Genomic DNA, 18,127 nt, shown 5'->3' on the forward strand with positions numbered 1-18,127 from the left:
CTTAGCATAGTCGTATAATGTTTGTTTTTAAGTTATTTTATTTGAATCATAGTTATGGTTAAATACAATGTTTCTTATATATTTTCAAATACTCATAATACTACATAGTTTTTATTAAATACTAAAAAAAATAAGTTTTTCAAATTTTTGAAATCAGTTACTTAGATAAATTTGATAAAGGTAAAAAAAAATTGTTTACTTTTCAGAAAACTTTAAAGTAAACAAAATCTAAAATCTAAACTTTAGAACTTTCTTTTTAAGATAAAAGTTGAATTTACAATTATGAAATAGAAAACTGCTTAAAAATTTTCTAATTTTGTACACAAGTTAACCAATAGTTAATAAATAATTACCTAAAATTAATGAAATTGAAAAATAAAATAAAAATGTTAAACAACGATGTTTTTATATTTTACTTTTTGTAGTAAACATATACAAAATTGTTTTTAAGCTGCAACATAAACAAATAGTATGTATGTACATAATTTAAAAACCAATTTCAAAACAGGAAAATGGAAAAAAAGGTAATGTGTATAATGCTTTTACTACAACAAATAACAACACTAAAACTAAGAAACACTTTCATGCTTGATTACCAAGGTAGTGGTCAAAAACCAATAGAAGATAATCCTAGTAAGTATAAATTTTAATTTGCTTTCTTACTTAATAAACTAGTTATCAATTCATATTAACGTTACAGATAAATTAAAGCTTTACTTAATCTATTATTTAAACTTGAATATAACTTAAGAATGAAAATTTCTTAAAGTTTAAGGAAGCAGAAAAATGAAAACAATAAAATAGATTTTTAAACAATATACAATTTACCAACAAAAGTTAAAAGTTTAATTTACAAAATTATTAAGTACCAGTTGTTAAACTTTAAAGAATCTATTTACTTTTATACTTATTTAATATTATGCCCTTTATATTAGTACTATTTAAAAACATTTACTTGATGTTTTAACATGATTAAATTTTCAAGAACTTGTTTATTCATTTGAAGGGCTTTTTTTTTTAATTTCTTACTTTTTTTTTTGGTATCAAAATTTATATCTTAATGTATATTAAAAGTTAAAAAACATTAAAAGTAATACAGCAAGTATTTTTGTTAATCTTTAACTTATTTTGATAATTTTCAATAGTAAATTTCTATTTTCTACTAATCAAGCTCCCGTTTTTTTTTAAGCTGAAAAAATAATCTGATTAATCGTTTCAAATAAAACACTTTTTCAAAAAATAAGTTTTCAAGTAATATTGTATACAAAAGGAAACCAATATTTATAATTATTACGTAGAGATACTATTTGAGCGCTTTTATAACAAACAAACTTGTTTTCTAAAAGAATTTATATCTTGTTAATATTGTTTTCATGATAATTCCACTTTAATGTTCAGATTCCCTTACACGTGATTCATAAACTTGAATCTAAGTGACTTGTTTGCGAATTGTTATGTGTTTATTACACTGTTAAGCAAAACGAAATTTTAGTTCATTCTGTGGATGAAATGTAAAAGTTTTGTTTAAAATTGAAGAATTTTTTACTTATATAAAATTCATATATATAACATAGATATTCATATAAAAGTAGATTATGTTGCGTTATTTTTACACTTTATATTTACAATTTTATAACAAATTTAAAAGATCTTTTTTAATTGTTATTGGTTATATTTTTTCGCTGATACTTTCATTTTTTTTGTAGAAAAAAAAAATTGCAAGTCTGAATTCCAACTGTTCGATCAAAAGTATCTAAAAGGAGTTTTAAAACCATACTACACAACCACTAATAGTAACGTTACACTAAATGATTGTATGGAAATGTGCTGCAATCAACCTCCGTTAGTTATTTTATTATCAAAGTAATCCAGTGCAGAAATTTACTTATATTTAAAAGCGATAAACTATTAGTTTTATAGCTAAATATTAAAGACCTAAAATGTTTTAATTGTATTATATATATTTTAAAAGGAGTACATGCAAGTCGTTCAGCTATTTCATTGATTTGAAAGTTTGCTATTTGATGAACGTAACCCAGTTTGATGAATTTGTTATCCTACAATCAGCAGTATCATTCAAGCATTTTCATCGTATAAGTAAATTTCAAAATTGTTGATATTTTATAAAAACATTGAGTTTTAAACTTAAAAATTCTAAAAATTAAGTTTTTGACGTTTAGAATTCGAATATATATGGTCGACAGTTTTATTTAAGCGCTAACCATTTTTAATCTAAATAATATAAATATTAAAAAACTTGCATAAGTACAAATTTAAAAAGTAAAAAACTTTGAAGACTGCTTAATACCTACTTCATACTGTAAATAAAAAGTTTTGTGAGTAGGATTATATTGTATTTAGGTTTTAATAAAAAAATTCTAGAGAGCTTCACACTTTTGGAGCCTTTATACAATTAAGACTAAAGTTAAACTGAGTTTGTTACTTAACAATTGTTTCACGCTAGAGCAATGATTACAAGTAAAAAAGTAAACAAACTAACAAGTTACAATGGACAAATGGATAGTATTAAATTATGTTTTTTTATTTTCAAGACTTTATTATGCAAACTTGAAAGTTTTGAAAGAATAGATATATTATTTCTCCTGTAGTATTTGAGTAGTAATGCCATTTTATTTGTTTTCTTAAAATCAAAACATATAGTATTAAATTATATAATAATTAAGTACTATATCTAAATTGCAGTAGTTAAAGCATTAGTAAATTTTTGAAATTATATTATATACTAGTTAGATTGCTTAAGAAAGGAAGAAAACTAATCGAATTAAAAAAAATAACAATTAGACCTAAATGATAAACATTAAACACTCATAAAAATTACACCTAAAATGGATTAGAAAGTATTTTCGCAAACATTTTTTTATAACTTATTTTTTGGTTGTATTGTAATACCATTATACTCTTATAGGGTTAAACTAGAAATGCTAGTTTATAAAAGACATTACTTTTTTGTTATAAAGAAAATATTTCTATTGTTGTATTATAACCTTAATAGTAACAGTGCTTAGACTTTTTTGGACAAGTTCAAAATCCACCCGCGATCAAAATCCACCAAGTCAAATTCGAAAACCGCTTACCGATTGAGGGTAAGGATTAAGGGTAACAGTGATAGTGAAAAAATAAACAAAAAATAAATTTTAAAGAGGCAAAAAATATGTAATATTAATTAATAAATAAAATAAATAAAAAAATCGGGTGGATTTTGAACATGTCCCAAAAAGTTTTATAGTTTATTGTGCTGTTAATATGCCTTTAGTTTTCCAAAATTTAAAGTATAACTTGAGTTTAGCTTTTGATAAATTCTTATTTAGTACATTACAACTATTTTGTTATCTCTTTCATTTTTTCTAGAATTTAGTCATACTTAAAATCTATACTATGTTAATATTAGATAAAATTATCAGTATCTTTGTTATTGAGAAGGTGTGAAGCATTGAATAGCACCAGTTAGATGTTTGTTAATATTAAAGTTTCGAAAATTTTTGAATGTATTGACTTTTAGTTTTTTAGCTATTTTTAATAACATTACTGTGTTTAAGGTTTATATAAAGTGGTAAACGGTCTGTTGTATCATATAAAAGCAAATTACCGTTAGTAACTTCTTCTGAACTTAAACAATAATAGTGATCAATTATTGCTCCCGCTGAGTTAACAGCTTTAGTTTGAACACTAACTATATGTGTGAGACCTAGCCCATTAAATAGTTTTAGCTGGTTTTTAATATGAATATCATTTTCATATAGAGAATTTTTATTACCAAGTATACAAGTATACTTATAGTTATTTTATAACTTTAATATACTCAGATTACCAAAATTAAAAGATTAGTAGTTGTAATTAAATACTAACTTATTTATGTATAGACTATTTATACAAAACAGACACAAAAATGAGTGCTTATTTTTTATTATATAGAACATAAATTGATAAACACACTAGTAATGTATAGCACTATAGTAAAATGAAATTTAAAACTTAATAATAAGCTGCATCTAAATGACATATCTTTTAAGTAATTTTTATTCTTAAATAAGAAAATTTACTTTGAATTTAAATAAAGAGACACTTATTAGAAAATATTGTTAAAAAAAATATACAACGAACAACGAGAACAATATAAAGTTCAATTTCCGGAATTGTATAATCACAATAAAACTGTTTGCTTGAAGGTTTTGAATCGAAACACCTCTCAAATTCTAAATAAAGTAAATATAGTTTTACATTGCCATGAAACGTTGCATCAGACGTTTTTATTTGGTCCTGCTCTTAATTTGCTCTTGCTCTGGATTTTGTAATGCTCTTTATTTTTTCCTTATCTAAACTTTATTTAAGTTGTATCAAAATTGGGTTCTGTTGATTGTTTCCACATTACTCTAAAGTAAAAACAATGATCTGAAAACCACAGTCTCATTACAATCTATATTTCATAAAAAAAAATTAAATACCTGCTACTAAATCTAGAGATAGAGGCTCTAGATAGAAATAGATTAATCGAACCGAAATATTTTTTATGACTCTACTGTTAAAAAAACAAGAAAAAAAAATTAATAAAAACTATTCTACTGTTATTACCTATTTGTAATTCTAACCAAATTGATTCATAGTCTTTGTATGTGAAATGAATAAATGATTGTATTTTTTTGGGACATGTTCAAAATCCTTCCGCGATCAAGATCCACCAGTGTTCAAAATCCACCCGATCTAAACCCAGTCAGTCAAATTCGAGAACCGCTTACCGATCGAGGGTAAGGGTTAGGGGTAACAGTGGTAGTGGAAAATAAGTATAAAATAAATAAAAAAAAGTTAAAAAATATATATCATAAATTAATAAAAAAGAAAAAAATAATCAGGTGGATTTTGAACGCAGGTGGATTTTGATAGTATACCATTTTTTTCAAATATACCAAATCCGTCAGCATTTTTCTAGGAGTTCACAGAATAAAAATTGTAATTTTCAAAACAAAACTATTATAGCAGTTTTGTTATTTATTTTTGTTTCGCAAATAGATTTTGTTATATCTAGAATAACTTTGTATCATAACATTGTTTTTTTAAGAATATTTTTTTAATGTATATTTTTAATATTAACAAGTGAAAACTAAATTCACCATCTATGTTTTTGCTAACTTAGTGTTCTAACTAATGTATGTGAACCAACAACAGTATTTCCAGTCCTGTAATTTAGGTAAAATTTTAAGTTATTATTTTTAGACATTGAATAATTTATGCAATACATTAAGAATTTGCATAATTTTGAATTTAATTGTGTTCATAGTTTTTAATTTTTAAAACATATTTTATTTCTGTTCTTTAAAGTATAATGAAATATTGGTAAATTATGTAGGTATACTTATAACTTAATTATCAGTTTAAGTTATTAGCAGTGAAAATATTTTGTTGTAATAATTATTTCAATCTTAAAATATTTTAATTTTTTTACTTTATTTATATGCATAGTTTTAACTTATTCTGTTAACTAATTTCGTTTTGTAAAACAGGTTCTATAACTCATTTATTAAGTGTACAACTGAAACCTAAATATTCAACTTTTTAAGGATCTTTTTGTAATCGTACCTACGTAAGTTTTATTCTACAAAACAAGAAATAAAAGATACATTTATATTCATTTAAAGTATTTTCAAAAGTTAATTACAATAATTTGCAACAAACTATTATTTTTGGTTTATAAATAAGTTTTACATTTGATTAAGGTTGATATTTGAATTATTTTATTATACTTAAAAATGTCGTAATTTTTTGCCACCGAAACCTGGTAGTAAATAAAATATTTAATTTGCATATTTTTATTTAAGGTTGATGTTAAATATCTTTTTATTTAATTTTGCTGGCTCTAAAGTATTACTTTAGTTTTTAAAGGAGTTGTTATAAAAAGGTATTATAAGTTTCTAAACATAAGGTTTTAAATGAATCTTTAAGTAATTTAAAGAATAAACAAAACAAATATGCAAAAGACTGGATGAAAGTACTTAAAATATTCATAAATTGTTTAAAGCTTTTGTTATAAATATATTATTATAACGTATAGTTAAAAAAAATTATTTAATTCAGAATTTTCAAAACGGTTATTTTTGTTTTTTTACATAAATGTGCAAACTTACTTAACAAACTTGTATATTTAAAATCTATAAATCGTTTTTGTATAAATAAAGCATTTAAAATGGAATAAGACAGTAACTTATTGTTTTAATGCTTTTTATAAAGTTTAACTTATAGTGTATAAACAAGATACAAACTTTAAGAAATTTTAAGAAAACCACTGGACTTCAGAAATAAAACGCATGTATAGTTGTTTAAAACTTCCACAAGTATACAATACAAACAGATTTATTTTTCCATTAGTGCGTCAGACATACTTTCTTGTTTTTTAATCTTTACCTAATAAATATTTTGTTAAAAAGTTATGAAGTTTGAATCATGAAAAAAAGTTTGAAAACATGTTTGATAATGATATCGTTTTATTTAGAAAATTATTTTCTTATTTTGTTTTTTAAACTATCTACACTGAATTTACTTATATTGTGATAATATTGATGCATTATATAATAGTCATTTTTCGCTGCTTTTGCATTATATAGGTAAAACTTTAGTTAGCACGCAATCTTAAACTATAAAATTCTTTATTCATAGTGCATTTTTGCATTTGCTGAGTACTTTGATAAGACTTCCAATTGATTATATTTTCTTTGTGCTCTGTTTAAAGTATGTACTCAAAAGTAAGATAATTGTGTTTATCTACAAGCAGTAATGCACTACAACCAAAATATCCACTAAGTACAATATTAAAAAAAAATATTTAAACTATTTTTTATCATTTTATAATAGCAAAATAGCAAATATAAAAGAATAAAAAAATTGCTATAAAAAAACACAGTTTGAAAACTAAATTTACCCTAGAATAAGCTTCAGTTACGTCTAGTTATTTTTATTTGTATAAAAACGCACACTTTTTACATTTTTTACGGTTTTATTCACATATAGATTTTTTAACATCTTAAATAAAGTTAAATTTTATGTAATTCTTATTGTAGCTTTTTTTTGTGCTGAAAATATTTTACTTAAAATAAGTTTTCGAGAGAGTTTTTATAGTACTTAAAAGTCTAAGTTTTTGTTTATAAAGTTTGTTTTAAATTTTTTATAACTAAATGGTTAAGTTAGAATTTACATTATTTCTTTCCTTATGAATAACAAGAGTCTTAATTGCACTAGTAAAGTATTATATTGTCCTTATTGTATAACTGTTTAAGCTCTACAAATTTTTAAACGAAAATTGATAAGTTTAATACTTAGCTAAAGAGCTAAGTAAAGTTAATTTTGTTCTTGTTATAAACTATAAATAAATAAAACTTTACTAACTCATGTCTGAAAGGTAACACAGATACTGGTCTTGGTCTAACAAATAAGAATTCAAATTTTTTACTACTAATTATTTTTTTCATGTAACCACACATCGAGAATTTAAAACAAGCAAAATGTATTTGATTTTTTTTGTTTCATATAAAATACTACTGCATGCCTATCATAAAAAAAACCCTGCACCTTTTTTTGCTCTTTTTTAGTTAAATCAGCAAAAGTATTTTATTCGTAAATTTATCTCTTAAAAAAATTATAATTAAGTTAATTCATCTACATTTTTTATTCATCGTTATTAAAAAACTAATCTTACAGCTCTTTTAAAAAAATGAAGATATGTTTAATTGCATCTAGTGAAGGGTTCTGCAAACTCTAGTCCGCAAAAAACTTTTCAGTTAAAATCATAACGTTTTACATCAATAAAAAAAAGTTTTTATGGTAAAAACTTACAATTAGGATCGTTATTAAAAGTTACCAGTGCTTTACTAATGCTTATTTTATCTTTTTTTAATTAAAAGATTTTCATTTAATTGAATCATATAACTGTTTTTATTAACTGAGCATGATGATTTTAAGCAACTTGTTTCATGAATAGTCGTCAGCTTCTTATATAAAGCTGCCGAACCCTGATCTGGTGCATGTTTAAAAAAACTATTTAAACCAGGGTTTCCTAAATAGGGCGATATCGGCCGCTTTTATGGCGATTTTATTAAGTCAGGAAGAAACAACTAGTAAAGGGGTGAAACGGGGCACTTTTAAAATTTTGGGCAGTCATAGAATTTTTTTAAGCTTGTTTTTTATTATTTCAATGGTTTTCCAAAGTGGGAAATATTAAGGATCAATAGGTAGTAAAAGAGAAAAAGTAAATTGGTAATTAATTGATAAAAGAGGGCGTTATCTTATAAAAGGAGACAACTTATTAACTTCTGGCATAGGAGAGTTATTATGAAAATGAGTTTGGGAAACCCTGGTTCGTACTTATATAAATTACAAGACTTCTTAATAAGGTCGCATTAATGTTTTTTTATTTTATCTATATTTAAAAACTTTAAAACAGTTTCAAATCATAATACTTTGTATTCACATCATCAACGTCGTAATCAAAAGCATGTAATATTCACCTTCAGGTCACAACAATCGCTGAAACAACATGATTTGTGACAACGCAAACCTTACACAACTCTAATATGTGATAATCAGTTAAACGACTTTAAATGGTAATTGTAGTTTGATTTTTATTTCTAATTATTCTATTAAAATCAAGTTAAGTGTTAAACCAGTTTCAAAACAAACCGTTGTTAGACCGAGACCAGCTGTAACGTCAAAACGGTATCGTATACTCGTGAAGAATAAATACTTATAATTAACAGATTCCACTGAAGAAAAATTTACTCAACCAGTCGTCTACTCAACCTCTGTTATCATAACTACTACAAGTAAACCTTTGTCTTCTTCTCATGGAAGAGTTGGTAAGTTACAAAAACAACAATTTTAAAGATTCATTTTAAAGCTTAATTGTTTTAAGTAGTCACTTAGAGTTGAATAAGCTATTTTTTACTTATGTTATGTTTTTGTTTGTAAGTTTCTTTAAAACATTACACTACAAAAAGTATTAAATAAAATACTTTACGAATTATATAAAATGAATACTTTTAACACTCTTTTTGATAGTAACATTGAGTAATACAAAATAAAAGTAAACTTATTATTGTCTTAACTTCGAAGAAAAAATGTACAATTTATTATTATAAACTTGTTTATTTTAAGTTGTAGTTTAATAACATAAAAACATAATAATGATTAAGAGCTAAACTTTTTAGTTTAGTGAGTGAAAAAAAGGTTTTTAAAAGATTATTATTAAAAAACAAAACAAATCTAAAGGTTAGTAAATAAGTTCTTCCACAAGCATAAAATTTTGAAATTAAATATTTAAAGCTTTAAAATACACATTAAATGTATTTTTGATGTGTAACTCAAGTATTGAGTATTAATAAATCTAAAATGAAATATATTGTAATATAATACTAAACAAAATAACGGAAAGCTCCTCTTTATAACATATCAGTACAAAAATAACATTTTATTTTAATTAAGGCATTTTTTGATTGTGTGAAAGTTTTCTGTTAAGCTTTTATTGATTAATATTTAGGCTTAATTCATTGTTTCTAACTTGAGCTTCTTTAGTTATAAATCAGAATTTAACTAGTAGAAAAAAATTTAGCGCACACTTAAAAATTAGCGATGTTTAAATAAAAGTAACACAAAAATAAGCATATTAATTTTGTTTTAGAACACGTAGCGCAGTTAACATTGAAATGTAAAATTTTCAATAAATGTTTAATTGTTGTTGCATTAGGTGAGCTAAATTCATAAGAAAAACTTAGGATGTAGTCTAAAACATTATTAAGTGATTTTTTAAAAGTTTAACCCTAAACTCAGTGTTTTGTAAAACAAAAATTATTACACTTAAAGTTACATTACTTTTGACACTATGTAAAAGCTTCTTGTAAATTTAACTAAATAATGTTACAAAACTTCTTTTAACAACAGGTTTTTGCAATTATTATAAAGCTTAAAGCTATACATTTAAAAAAGAGTTAGTTTAAAAACAAATATCATTTTATAATTAAAAAAAAAAAACGTGTAGACCATTGATTTTTCTTTTTATTTTAAAGTAAATTCATTGATAACATAAAAATAGTCTTTTTATAGGTCAAAATAGCTTTAAAATTCTAATTTCAGAGATATTTCGAAATTTACTATGATATTCTTTTTAAAAAACTTTAAACTTTAATGAAATAGATTTTTGGAAGGATGGTGACTTAACTTGGACAATTGGTAAAAAGTTTTTTGCACTGCTTGGCTTAGCTTTTTAGAACTATTTACAACTTTAAAATGAGTACTAAAACGGTTCAAGATTATTTATGGCTGGAAATAAAAAAAGAAAGAATACTAACAAAATTTTTGTTGCTACTTGATATCGAAAGAATAAAAAACTAGTTTATAGGGTTAAAACAAATCTATAGTTGAGTAATTCATTTGAAATATATTAGATAAGATTAACAAAAAAAAAGTTAATACCTTAGTAAAAGTAAAGGTGTAGTACATCGCTTTAGATTTTTAACGCTTATTGTATACCTGAGTTTAATTTTTTGAGTTTAAAAACGCTAAGTTATCTTTTATTTACGGTATATATTTGTAAAAACTAATCATCTTCTGAAAGACCGTAAGAAATTTTAAACTAATATGTAAGACGAAACCTTTCATGTTACCAAAACTTTCGAAACTAGATTTAATTGTAACTGCATAAGTACAACATATAGTTATTATTTCTGGGTCTTTACTTGACATATATGAATAACAAAAACTATTTGTTTAGATCGAACTATGTTTTTTTTAAAGAAAGGTTGATTTTATGTTTTTTTGCTTTATTATTTGCTTATATGTCTTAAAAAGTAGTATCTAACTGAATTGGTATCTTTTTTTAGCTTATAGTACCATTGTCTTTAAAATCTATGTAATAAATTGTATTAATAAACAACTAAACGATGAAGTTTTAATTATCTAGTGAACTAAACCATTAATAAATATCATTTTTATACAGCTATAGATAATTATATGAAGTTTTTAAAAAAAGATGATATTTAGGAGTTCCTAGAACTGTTCATATTTTATACACAAAAATTAAAAAAAATATTTTTGTACAAAATGTAGTTTTTTTTATGGTATTATAAATGTAAATACCAACTTCATATAAAATAGTTTATGTTGTAAAAAAATTTAAATTCTTGATTTTTTTTTGTTTTTATACATTTATGTAGTACTTTAAACAAAGTGTTGTTATCTAAAAAACAAATATTTTTTTTTTAACTTAAGAATACTTTGTGCCATTTCGCACGACTTAAAAACAAAACAAATTTAAATTTAATTTAAAAACTTTCTTGTTCTAATTTTATTAAAATTTTAGCAATTTAAATAGAATAATTTATGATGAAGGAAAACTTCTCACGGATGTATGATAAAATATTCATGATATTCTTTAGTTTACCTCACTAAGATAAGTAGGCCATATTAAAGAAATGTTGTAATGAGCTCTGAAAAGTTGTTTTTGTGTGCATCAAAATATTGGGTAAAAACTAATTCCGGAAATTTTTAGATTAAATCTATATGCTTCTACAAAAATAACACTCTATAAAAATTGTATCAGAAAAATGTTGGTTTTAATTAAAAAGAAGTCAAAATAAACTAAAATATAAAAAAGGGTTAAGTAACATATAAAGTGCATGAATCTTTTGCTAAGCCTAGTAAATCTAAACAAACAAAGTAATTAATAATAGCTATACCAACTATAAAACAAAAAGTATGCGTATAGAAAATTTAATTTTATATAAGTATGCATAATTAATTAAAAGTTTTATTAAATTTTTTTTTCGAAAAACTTTCTATAAACTAACCTCTTTTATTCAAGTAAAAAATGTAAGATAACAAACTCATCACAGTTGTTTTAAACTTTGTAAAACTGAGTTGTTTTTTTAATTAAGATTATCAAAAAGTGTATGCTCATACTTTGACAGCTAAAGTTTTATAAGTGAGCTACAGCTTTATTGTTACCAACTTGAGTAAAACTTTTAGTTTTACTTTTCGCCTGAACTTTTAGTAGTTCTCTGAATGTTAAATTAAAGCTAAACAATATTAACGTGTTAACAAAATTTTATGCTAACAAAAAATGATCAACTTTTGACTAACTGGTTGATTTGCTTATAAAAGAACAAAGCATCAACGTGAAATTTAAATCTTATTCAAATTAAAATGCACGCTAAAAATCGAAAATACACCTTTTTATTTTATACAATATAGTTCATTAAGCTCTTTTTTAAATACTGAACAACTTCAGTGCATTGTGCCAACCACGTATGCGAGAATGGGGGTGATTGTGTGATGAAAGTAGACATGCAAAACGGTAAGAAGTATGCTACGTGCAGGTGCAAGCAGGGTTGGGAGGGTAAACTTTGCGAAACGGCTGCTGTTAAAACAGGTAAAATTTGTATATTAAATATTTTGTAAACTAACTCTCTAGACTTTGTTTAAAACAGTTTATACGTTTACCCTTAAAGTTTTAAGTTGCAATGTTTTCTTCAACATATTGTTTGAAAATGTTATCAATTTTTTCAAAAAACAATTCTGAGTACTTAACAACTCTCACTTAAAATGTCACACTTAGTTTAAAGTTTCAGTATAATCGGTACGAAACATGTTTAAAAAATAAAATTGAAATTTATTTTCAGTCTCATTGTATTTGTTAAATAAAATATCATGTAACATTTTACTATAAATAGTTTTCTTACCTCATTGATACTTTTTTATCTAAACTTTATTGATTTTAAGTCCAAAATAACAGTTAATAAGTGTGTTTTCATGTATAACCAAGATTTTGACTTAAACATTTAAGTTGAAATGAATTAATACGTACAAGTTGCTTATGTAAAAAAAAAACAATACTTGTAAGTATTTGCGTAACATAGTAATGATATTACTTTAAAAGTACCTGAACTTCATACAAAAGTATTATTGTTAAAACAAAAAAAAGATAAAAAACACTCTGTATTTACGATAACAAATGTCATGACGTTGTTTAAAATTTCCATAAATCCATATTTAGTATAATAACCATTGCTTTTATAGAACTTGTTTACGTCTGTTTTATCTATACTTGTTTTGTTTAACCGAGTTATGTAGGAAAACATCTATAGTTTTAAACTATTTTATAGCTAGTTGTCCACAAAACTGTTAAGGATTTTTTGGTTTAACTTAAACAAAATATCTTTTTTCGTAACAGAAAAATATTTTTGAAATAACTATGATTAGTTTTAGGTAACAATTATCTAAAAAAAATTAAAGTATCAGAATCTGATAGACAAATATACATGGACAAAAAAATTTTCTTTTTCAATATTTTTGTTTCTATATTAAATTTATAAAAATTCGCTCAAAAGTTAAAATATTTATATAGTTTTATCATAGTTTCACTTTTTATTGAAGTTTTATGTTTTTGTCTAAATTTTTTTATTTTAAATTTTTTTTGATTGTATTAAGAAGTTTATTTGTAGAATTATTTCTCGTAAAAATTGCGTTAATGCTAAAAAAGCTGCTACTAGATGTCTTTTTTAATTAATTCTCTGTAAAATCTATATTTCAGTACTTAGTTAGATTTAAATATATTTTCAAAACTAAAAAATAAACTATACAGAAATTATACTCATACTAAATTAAAACTTTAATAATACCAACCTACTATTTTTGGATGCAAAATTATTTTTAAGAGATGTTACAATATCGTTTCTTTAATAAAAAGGTTCGACGTCTAGTGGTTAGTGCTAACACTTTATGTTATCAACAGATAGTTTATTATCCTAAATAGTTCTATTTTTTGATTGTTATATGTAATTTTGTAGTTTGTTAACGTATCTATTTCAAATCCAAGTATGTATAAAAACTAGCACTTTATGTTTTCATTATAGGTGCTTAAAATAAAAACAAAATAATATAATTTTTGGACTATTTTATGTTAATCATAGCTTACTTAAAAAAAAAAGGAACATTACAAGAAATAAGTTAATATGTTAATTAATAAAAAAGTGTAACATTTTAGAACTTATTAAACCTAATCATTTCATTAATTACTGTTGCAGGGTTACAACTTTTAAAAATTATTATATTAGGATGCATAACAAAACATAAAGTAACTATTTTTTTACAGCATAATGAAAAGTTCTATGATAAGTTACTTTAAGATACAATACTTTTACTTACCAGAACATTTTATCTGTAAACTTCATTGTCGAAATTCGATATTTTAATTTAGTTGCAGAAGATACTGTTTAAAAGACCCTTTTTTACCAATCTTTTCCGTAACTTGCGTTAAGTCAACTTGCTGATATAAATCTAGAACTGATATACTATCCGATTAGATATTGTTTTTTTTTCATATCATCTAAAAGTTTATATATAGAAATGAATTAAATTTAAGGTAAACATTAACAATGATAGATTTTGTTCAAGTTTTAATTAAGCATATATTTAGGTAGTTTAGTTATAATTAAATGATACTATCTTTTGTAATACTTATACGAGGCAGTAAAAAAGAGCATTTTAAAAACTGATAAACCGTGTTTCTAAAGTTTTCCTTAATCCATGTAAAGTTTTTATGCTGAAAATTAATTTAGTTTTATATATTTTTTGAAGTAAACTGCTGAGAACAAAAGACATAAAAAATAGTTATAGCGCATATTTGTAGTTTACCAAAGGTACTTGCCGTATTTTTGATTAAGTTTTCTTCAAATATCATAACTTTTTACTATATTTGTCATGTAATGTATTAAGATACACACAATTTTTTAAACTAAACAAATTAAAGTCCGTCAATTATTTATATTGAACTGAAGTTCAAACCGTAAAAATTAAAAAAACAAATTGTATCTTGAAAAAGTAAAAAAACTTACTATTTAATCATACCTTTTTGAAAAAAATAAAAGTGAACTTTAATATAGATTTTTCTTAACTAAATTCACATGAAAAGTTTCTGCTGTCAGATAGTTCTTAAAACCATGTGTTGTATCTTTGTTTGAAGTATCAGACTAAAGTATTTTTATACGTTTAATAGTCATACTTTGTAATTAAACAACTTATTGCACCTATTAAGTGTATATAGTAAGATATATTATGTGTGCTTTAAATTGTTTTTTTTTAATGTAAAATTTTGTTTAGAAATTTATCTAAAAATGACAACATATAAAAAACAATAATACTTGAAATACGTTTTACTGTCTTGAAGATTGTTCTAAATTTCTACAATTGCAACTACTCTTGTAATACAATTTTAAACTACAGTAATATTTTTTCTGTCGAAATTATTATAAAAAACTGGAGGCATGCATTATGTCAAACAATAATGTTCTCAAAAATAGTTAAAAATTTCAGTTTTAAACTAAAACTTTTAAGTTCTTTTTTGTGTATTTGTTTATAAAACAGTTTTGGAGGAATTTTTTGATATCAAAAGTATAAAGTATATCAACAAGCGTAAACTTGTGCACACTACTTTTATTAACTATATTGTCCATAGTCTTTTTAATATTTACAAATCTTGTTTTAATTTAAAGTATAGATGTTTGCTTAGTTTGTTTATAGTATTTGTTTAGTTATTCTTTAAAGACAATTTATTTTAAAACAATTTTTTTGCAATCTTAAAGGTACTCCATCATATATAATAATTGTAGCAGTAATTGGATCGTTGTTCCTTTTACTTTTTTGTGCAGTTTTGATTTTGTATTGTACTTATAAAAGAAGAACTGGAAACTATCGCCTAAAACGTAAAAGAGAAAAGTGGTATTCATCAGTAAGTTACTAATATGTATTATTTTTAAATAAAATAAAAGAATATTTTTTAGTTTATTAAAATAGTATTTTTTGATTAATACTTGGTACCGTTTCAGGTATTTACCAAGTTAAAATTTTTTGTGGCTATACTTTACTAAACTTATATTGTAAAGTATAAATAATAGTTATTCTTATTTTAAGACCTTAATTATTTTAGTTTAGACTTTATAAATTTGCAAAATTGAAACTATAAAATACAGAATTGTTAATAGTTATGTTATTAACCTGTTTTAAAGTAAACACTATTTAATTCTGTTTTAGATCGAATATACTTTCTCTCAATCTATAATTTCAAGTAATAAAACTAAGTACATACATTAAATCTACAACTTAAAAATTTAAACTAATAAAGTTTAAACTAAACAAATGTTTTTTAAGACGAAATTTTTGATATCAAACTTAAGTTTATTCCGTTTAGTGGTTACAATTATCAACAACTAACACACTTTGAAATCATTTTTACGGAATACCTAGACGAAATTAATTTAAAAATTTGCTTTTTCTTCCTCATATTTTTCTATGGGTTTTATGAATTTTAAGAATACTTTTATGTTTGATATTTAAATGATAACTTTAAATTTCAAAAGCATTTTTTTTACAGCGACCAAAATAAGTAACTTTATCTCATCGCGATCTTGTATCAGTAAGTATTTTTGGTTGTATATAAAAAATTTGGGTAATTTTTTTCTGTCTTTAATATAAACATTTTTTTCGTAAACAGTCTTTTTTTAACTTTGATAAAATACAAAAATGTTGAATGTTTACAAATTTCAGATTTATTATTTGTTTGTGTTTAAAATATTACGCTAAAAAATACTGCTTTATACTTAAGTTTTATAACTATAAGAATTATATTTTTTTTTTTTAATAGTTATAAGTTTAAATACAATTTACTAAACAGTTATAAGTCAAATTTTTATTTTTATTTAAAAGCTCAATACTATTCTTTAAATATCAATATAAAATGTTACTGTTACTTCTTTTAATCTGTATAGCATGATTTAAACTTTAATTTTAAACATTTTACCGTAGTTAACTTTAAAAATATTTTGTAGAAGCCTTTCTTAGTTTTAACAACGTAATGTCAACTTTTGAAAGTAAAAGCTGCAAGTAAAGTTCAATAAGTTCATCAAAAGCTTAAAACTTGGATCAAACCTATGTGAAGTGCTAATTAAGTAAATTAAAAATGCAAAATACTCTAACTTTGATTTGTTTTCGAAATAACTAACTCTAGCTTATGCTGCTTAGGAATCGTTAGTATAAAACAGATTTTAATATTTTTGCTGCTAAAAAATTAAGCAACTAAATTTTTTCAACTGAATTTTTATTTTTTGTTACAGCTTTATAAAACAAGCTATTTTGTTAACTGTCTTTTTTTATAAGTTTTACACTTAATTATTTTTTTTTAATTTGTCGAAATGTAATTAACAAACTTGCAGTTGAGGATTTTGTAGCTCTAAGTGCAGTCGAACGTTTTCTATAGACGAAAAATTGCAGTTTTTTAAACTTGTTTTTATATAAGAACACTCTGGATTTTTCACAACTCTTTTACTGCCAACTTTTATTTTCGATAAAATGTGTACAAAATATAAAGTTTTTCTGAACTTTTTTACAATATTAACTGATTATTATACCGTTTTTGATTTTCTCTGAATAAAAACTTAATTGTATACGTAAAAAAAAGTTCTCGTTAAAAAGTACTTCAATAAATGTGCATACGTTTTTACTGAATCAGCATTTATTGTTATACCACTGTTTCTAGTCCTTACAAAATTATCAAACACGATTTAATGAACGATTTAAAATAAACGATTTAGTACTAATGTAAGGTAAACAAAAAATTGTGATAAAACAGTAAGTGACAAAACATGTTCCAAGACGTTACAATTATAGTACTATTTTAATATCAGTCATATTTAAACATTAGATAACAACACACGTTATAGAGTAATAACACTTTTTAGTCTGTTTTAACACAACTTTTAACTAAATATTAATAAAATAAAAATCTAAAATCAATTTCTATGTGCTTAGGTTAAAAATACTGCATAAAAAAAAGCCAATAAGTTGTACAGGCTTCAAAGTTTTGTCATAAAGCCCAAAATTTATACTTAATATATTAGTGTATAGATTATCATCTAACCATGGTAAATAAACTAAAATTATAGATCGCAATATTAAAAAAAACAAGCATTTATTATACGTTATACTTGTATATACAAGCAGAGTAAATGTAATTTAAAAGATCATAACAAACTAGAGATCTCTTTTATTTTTTATATTTTTCAAAGTTTTTACTAACTTG

General features: G+C 23.3%; 1 protein-coding gene across 2 annotated transcripts; it reads left to right on the plus strand.

Moving 5' to 3' along the window:
- The first annotated feature begins 513 nt into the window (after nucleotides 1–513).
- Nucleotides 514–17,541, plus strand: LOC145838031 (uncharacterized). Of its 2 annotated transcripts, XM_082945553.1 has the most exons (9): nucleotides 514–633; nucleotides 1,707–1,842; nucleotides 1,973–2,097; nucleotides 8,760–8,858; nucleotides 10,192–10,227; nucleotides 12,284–12,424; nucleotides 15,636–15,781; nucleotides 16,424–16,465; nucleotides 16,878–17,541. In XM_082945553.1, exons 1-8 carry the CDS (start codon nucleotides 528–530, stop codon nucleotides 16,433–16,435), a joined length of 801 nt encoding a protein of 266 aa, XP_082801679.1. In that variant the 5' UTR covers nucleotides 514–527; the 3' UTR covers nucleotides 16,436–16,465; nucleotides 16,878–17,541. The 2 variants fall into 2 exon arrangements, with proteins under 2 accessions (XP_082801679.1, XP_082801680.1); XM_082945554.1 differs by lacking the exon at nucleotides 10,192–10,227.
- Nucleotides 17,542–18,127: the final 586 nt, after the last annotated feature.

This window comes from Thalia democratica, chromosome 6, assembly GCF_965202585.1.
Source record: "Thalia democratica chromosome 6, ktThaDemo2.hap1.1, whole genome shotgun sequence".
Taxonomy (NCBI): Eukaryota; Metazoa; Chordata; class Thaliacea; order Salpida; family Salpidae; genus Thalia; species Thalia democratica.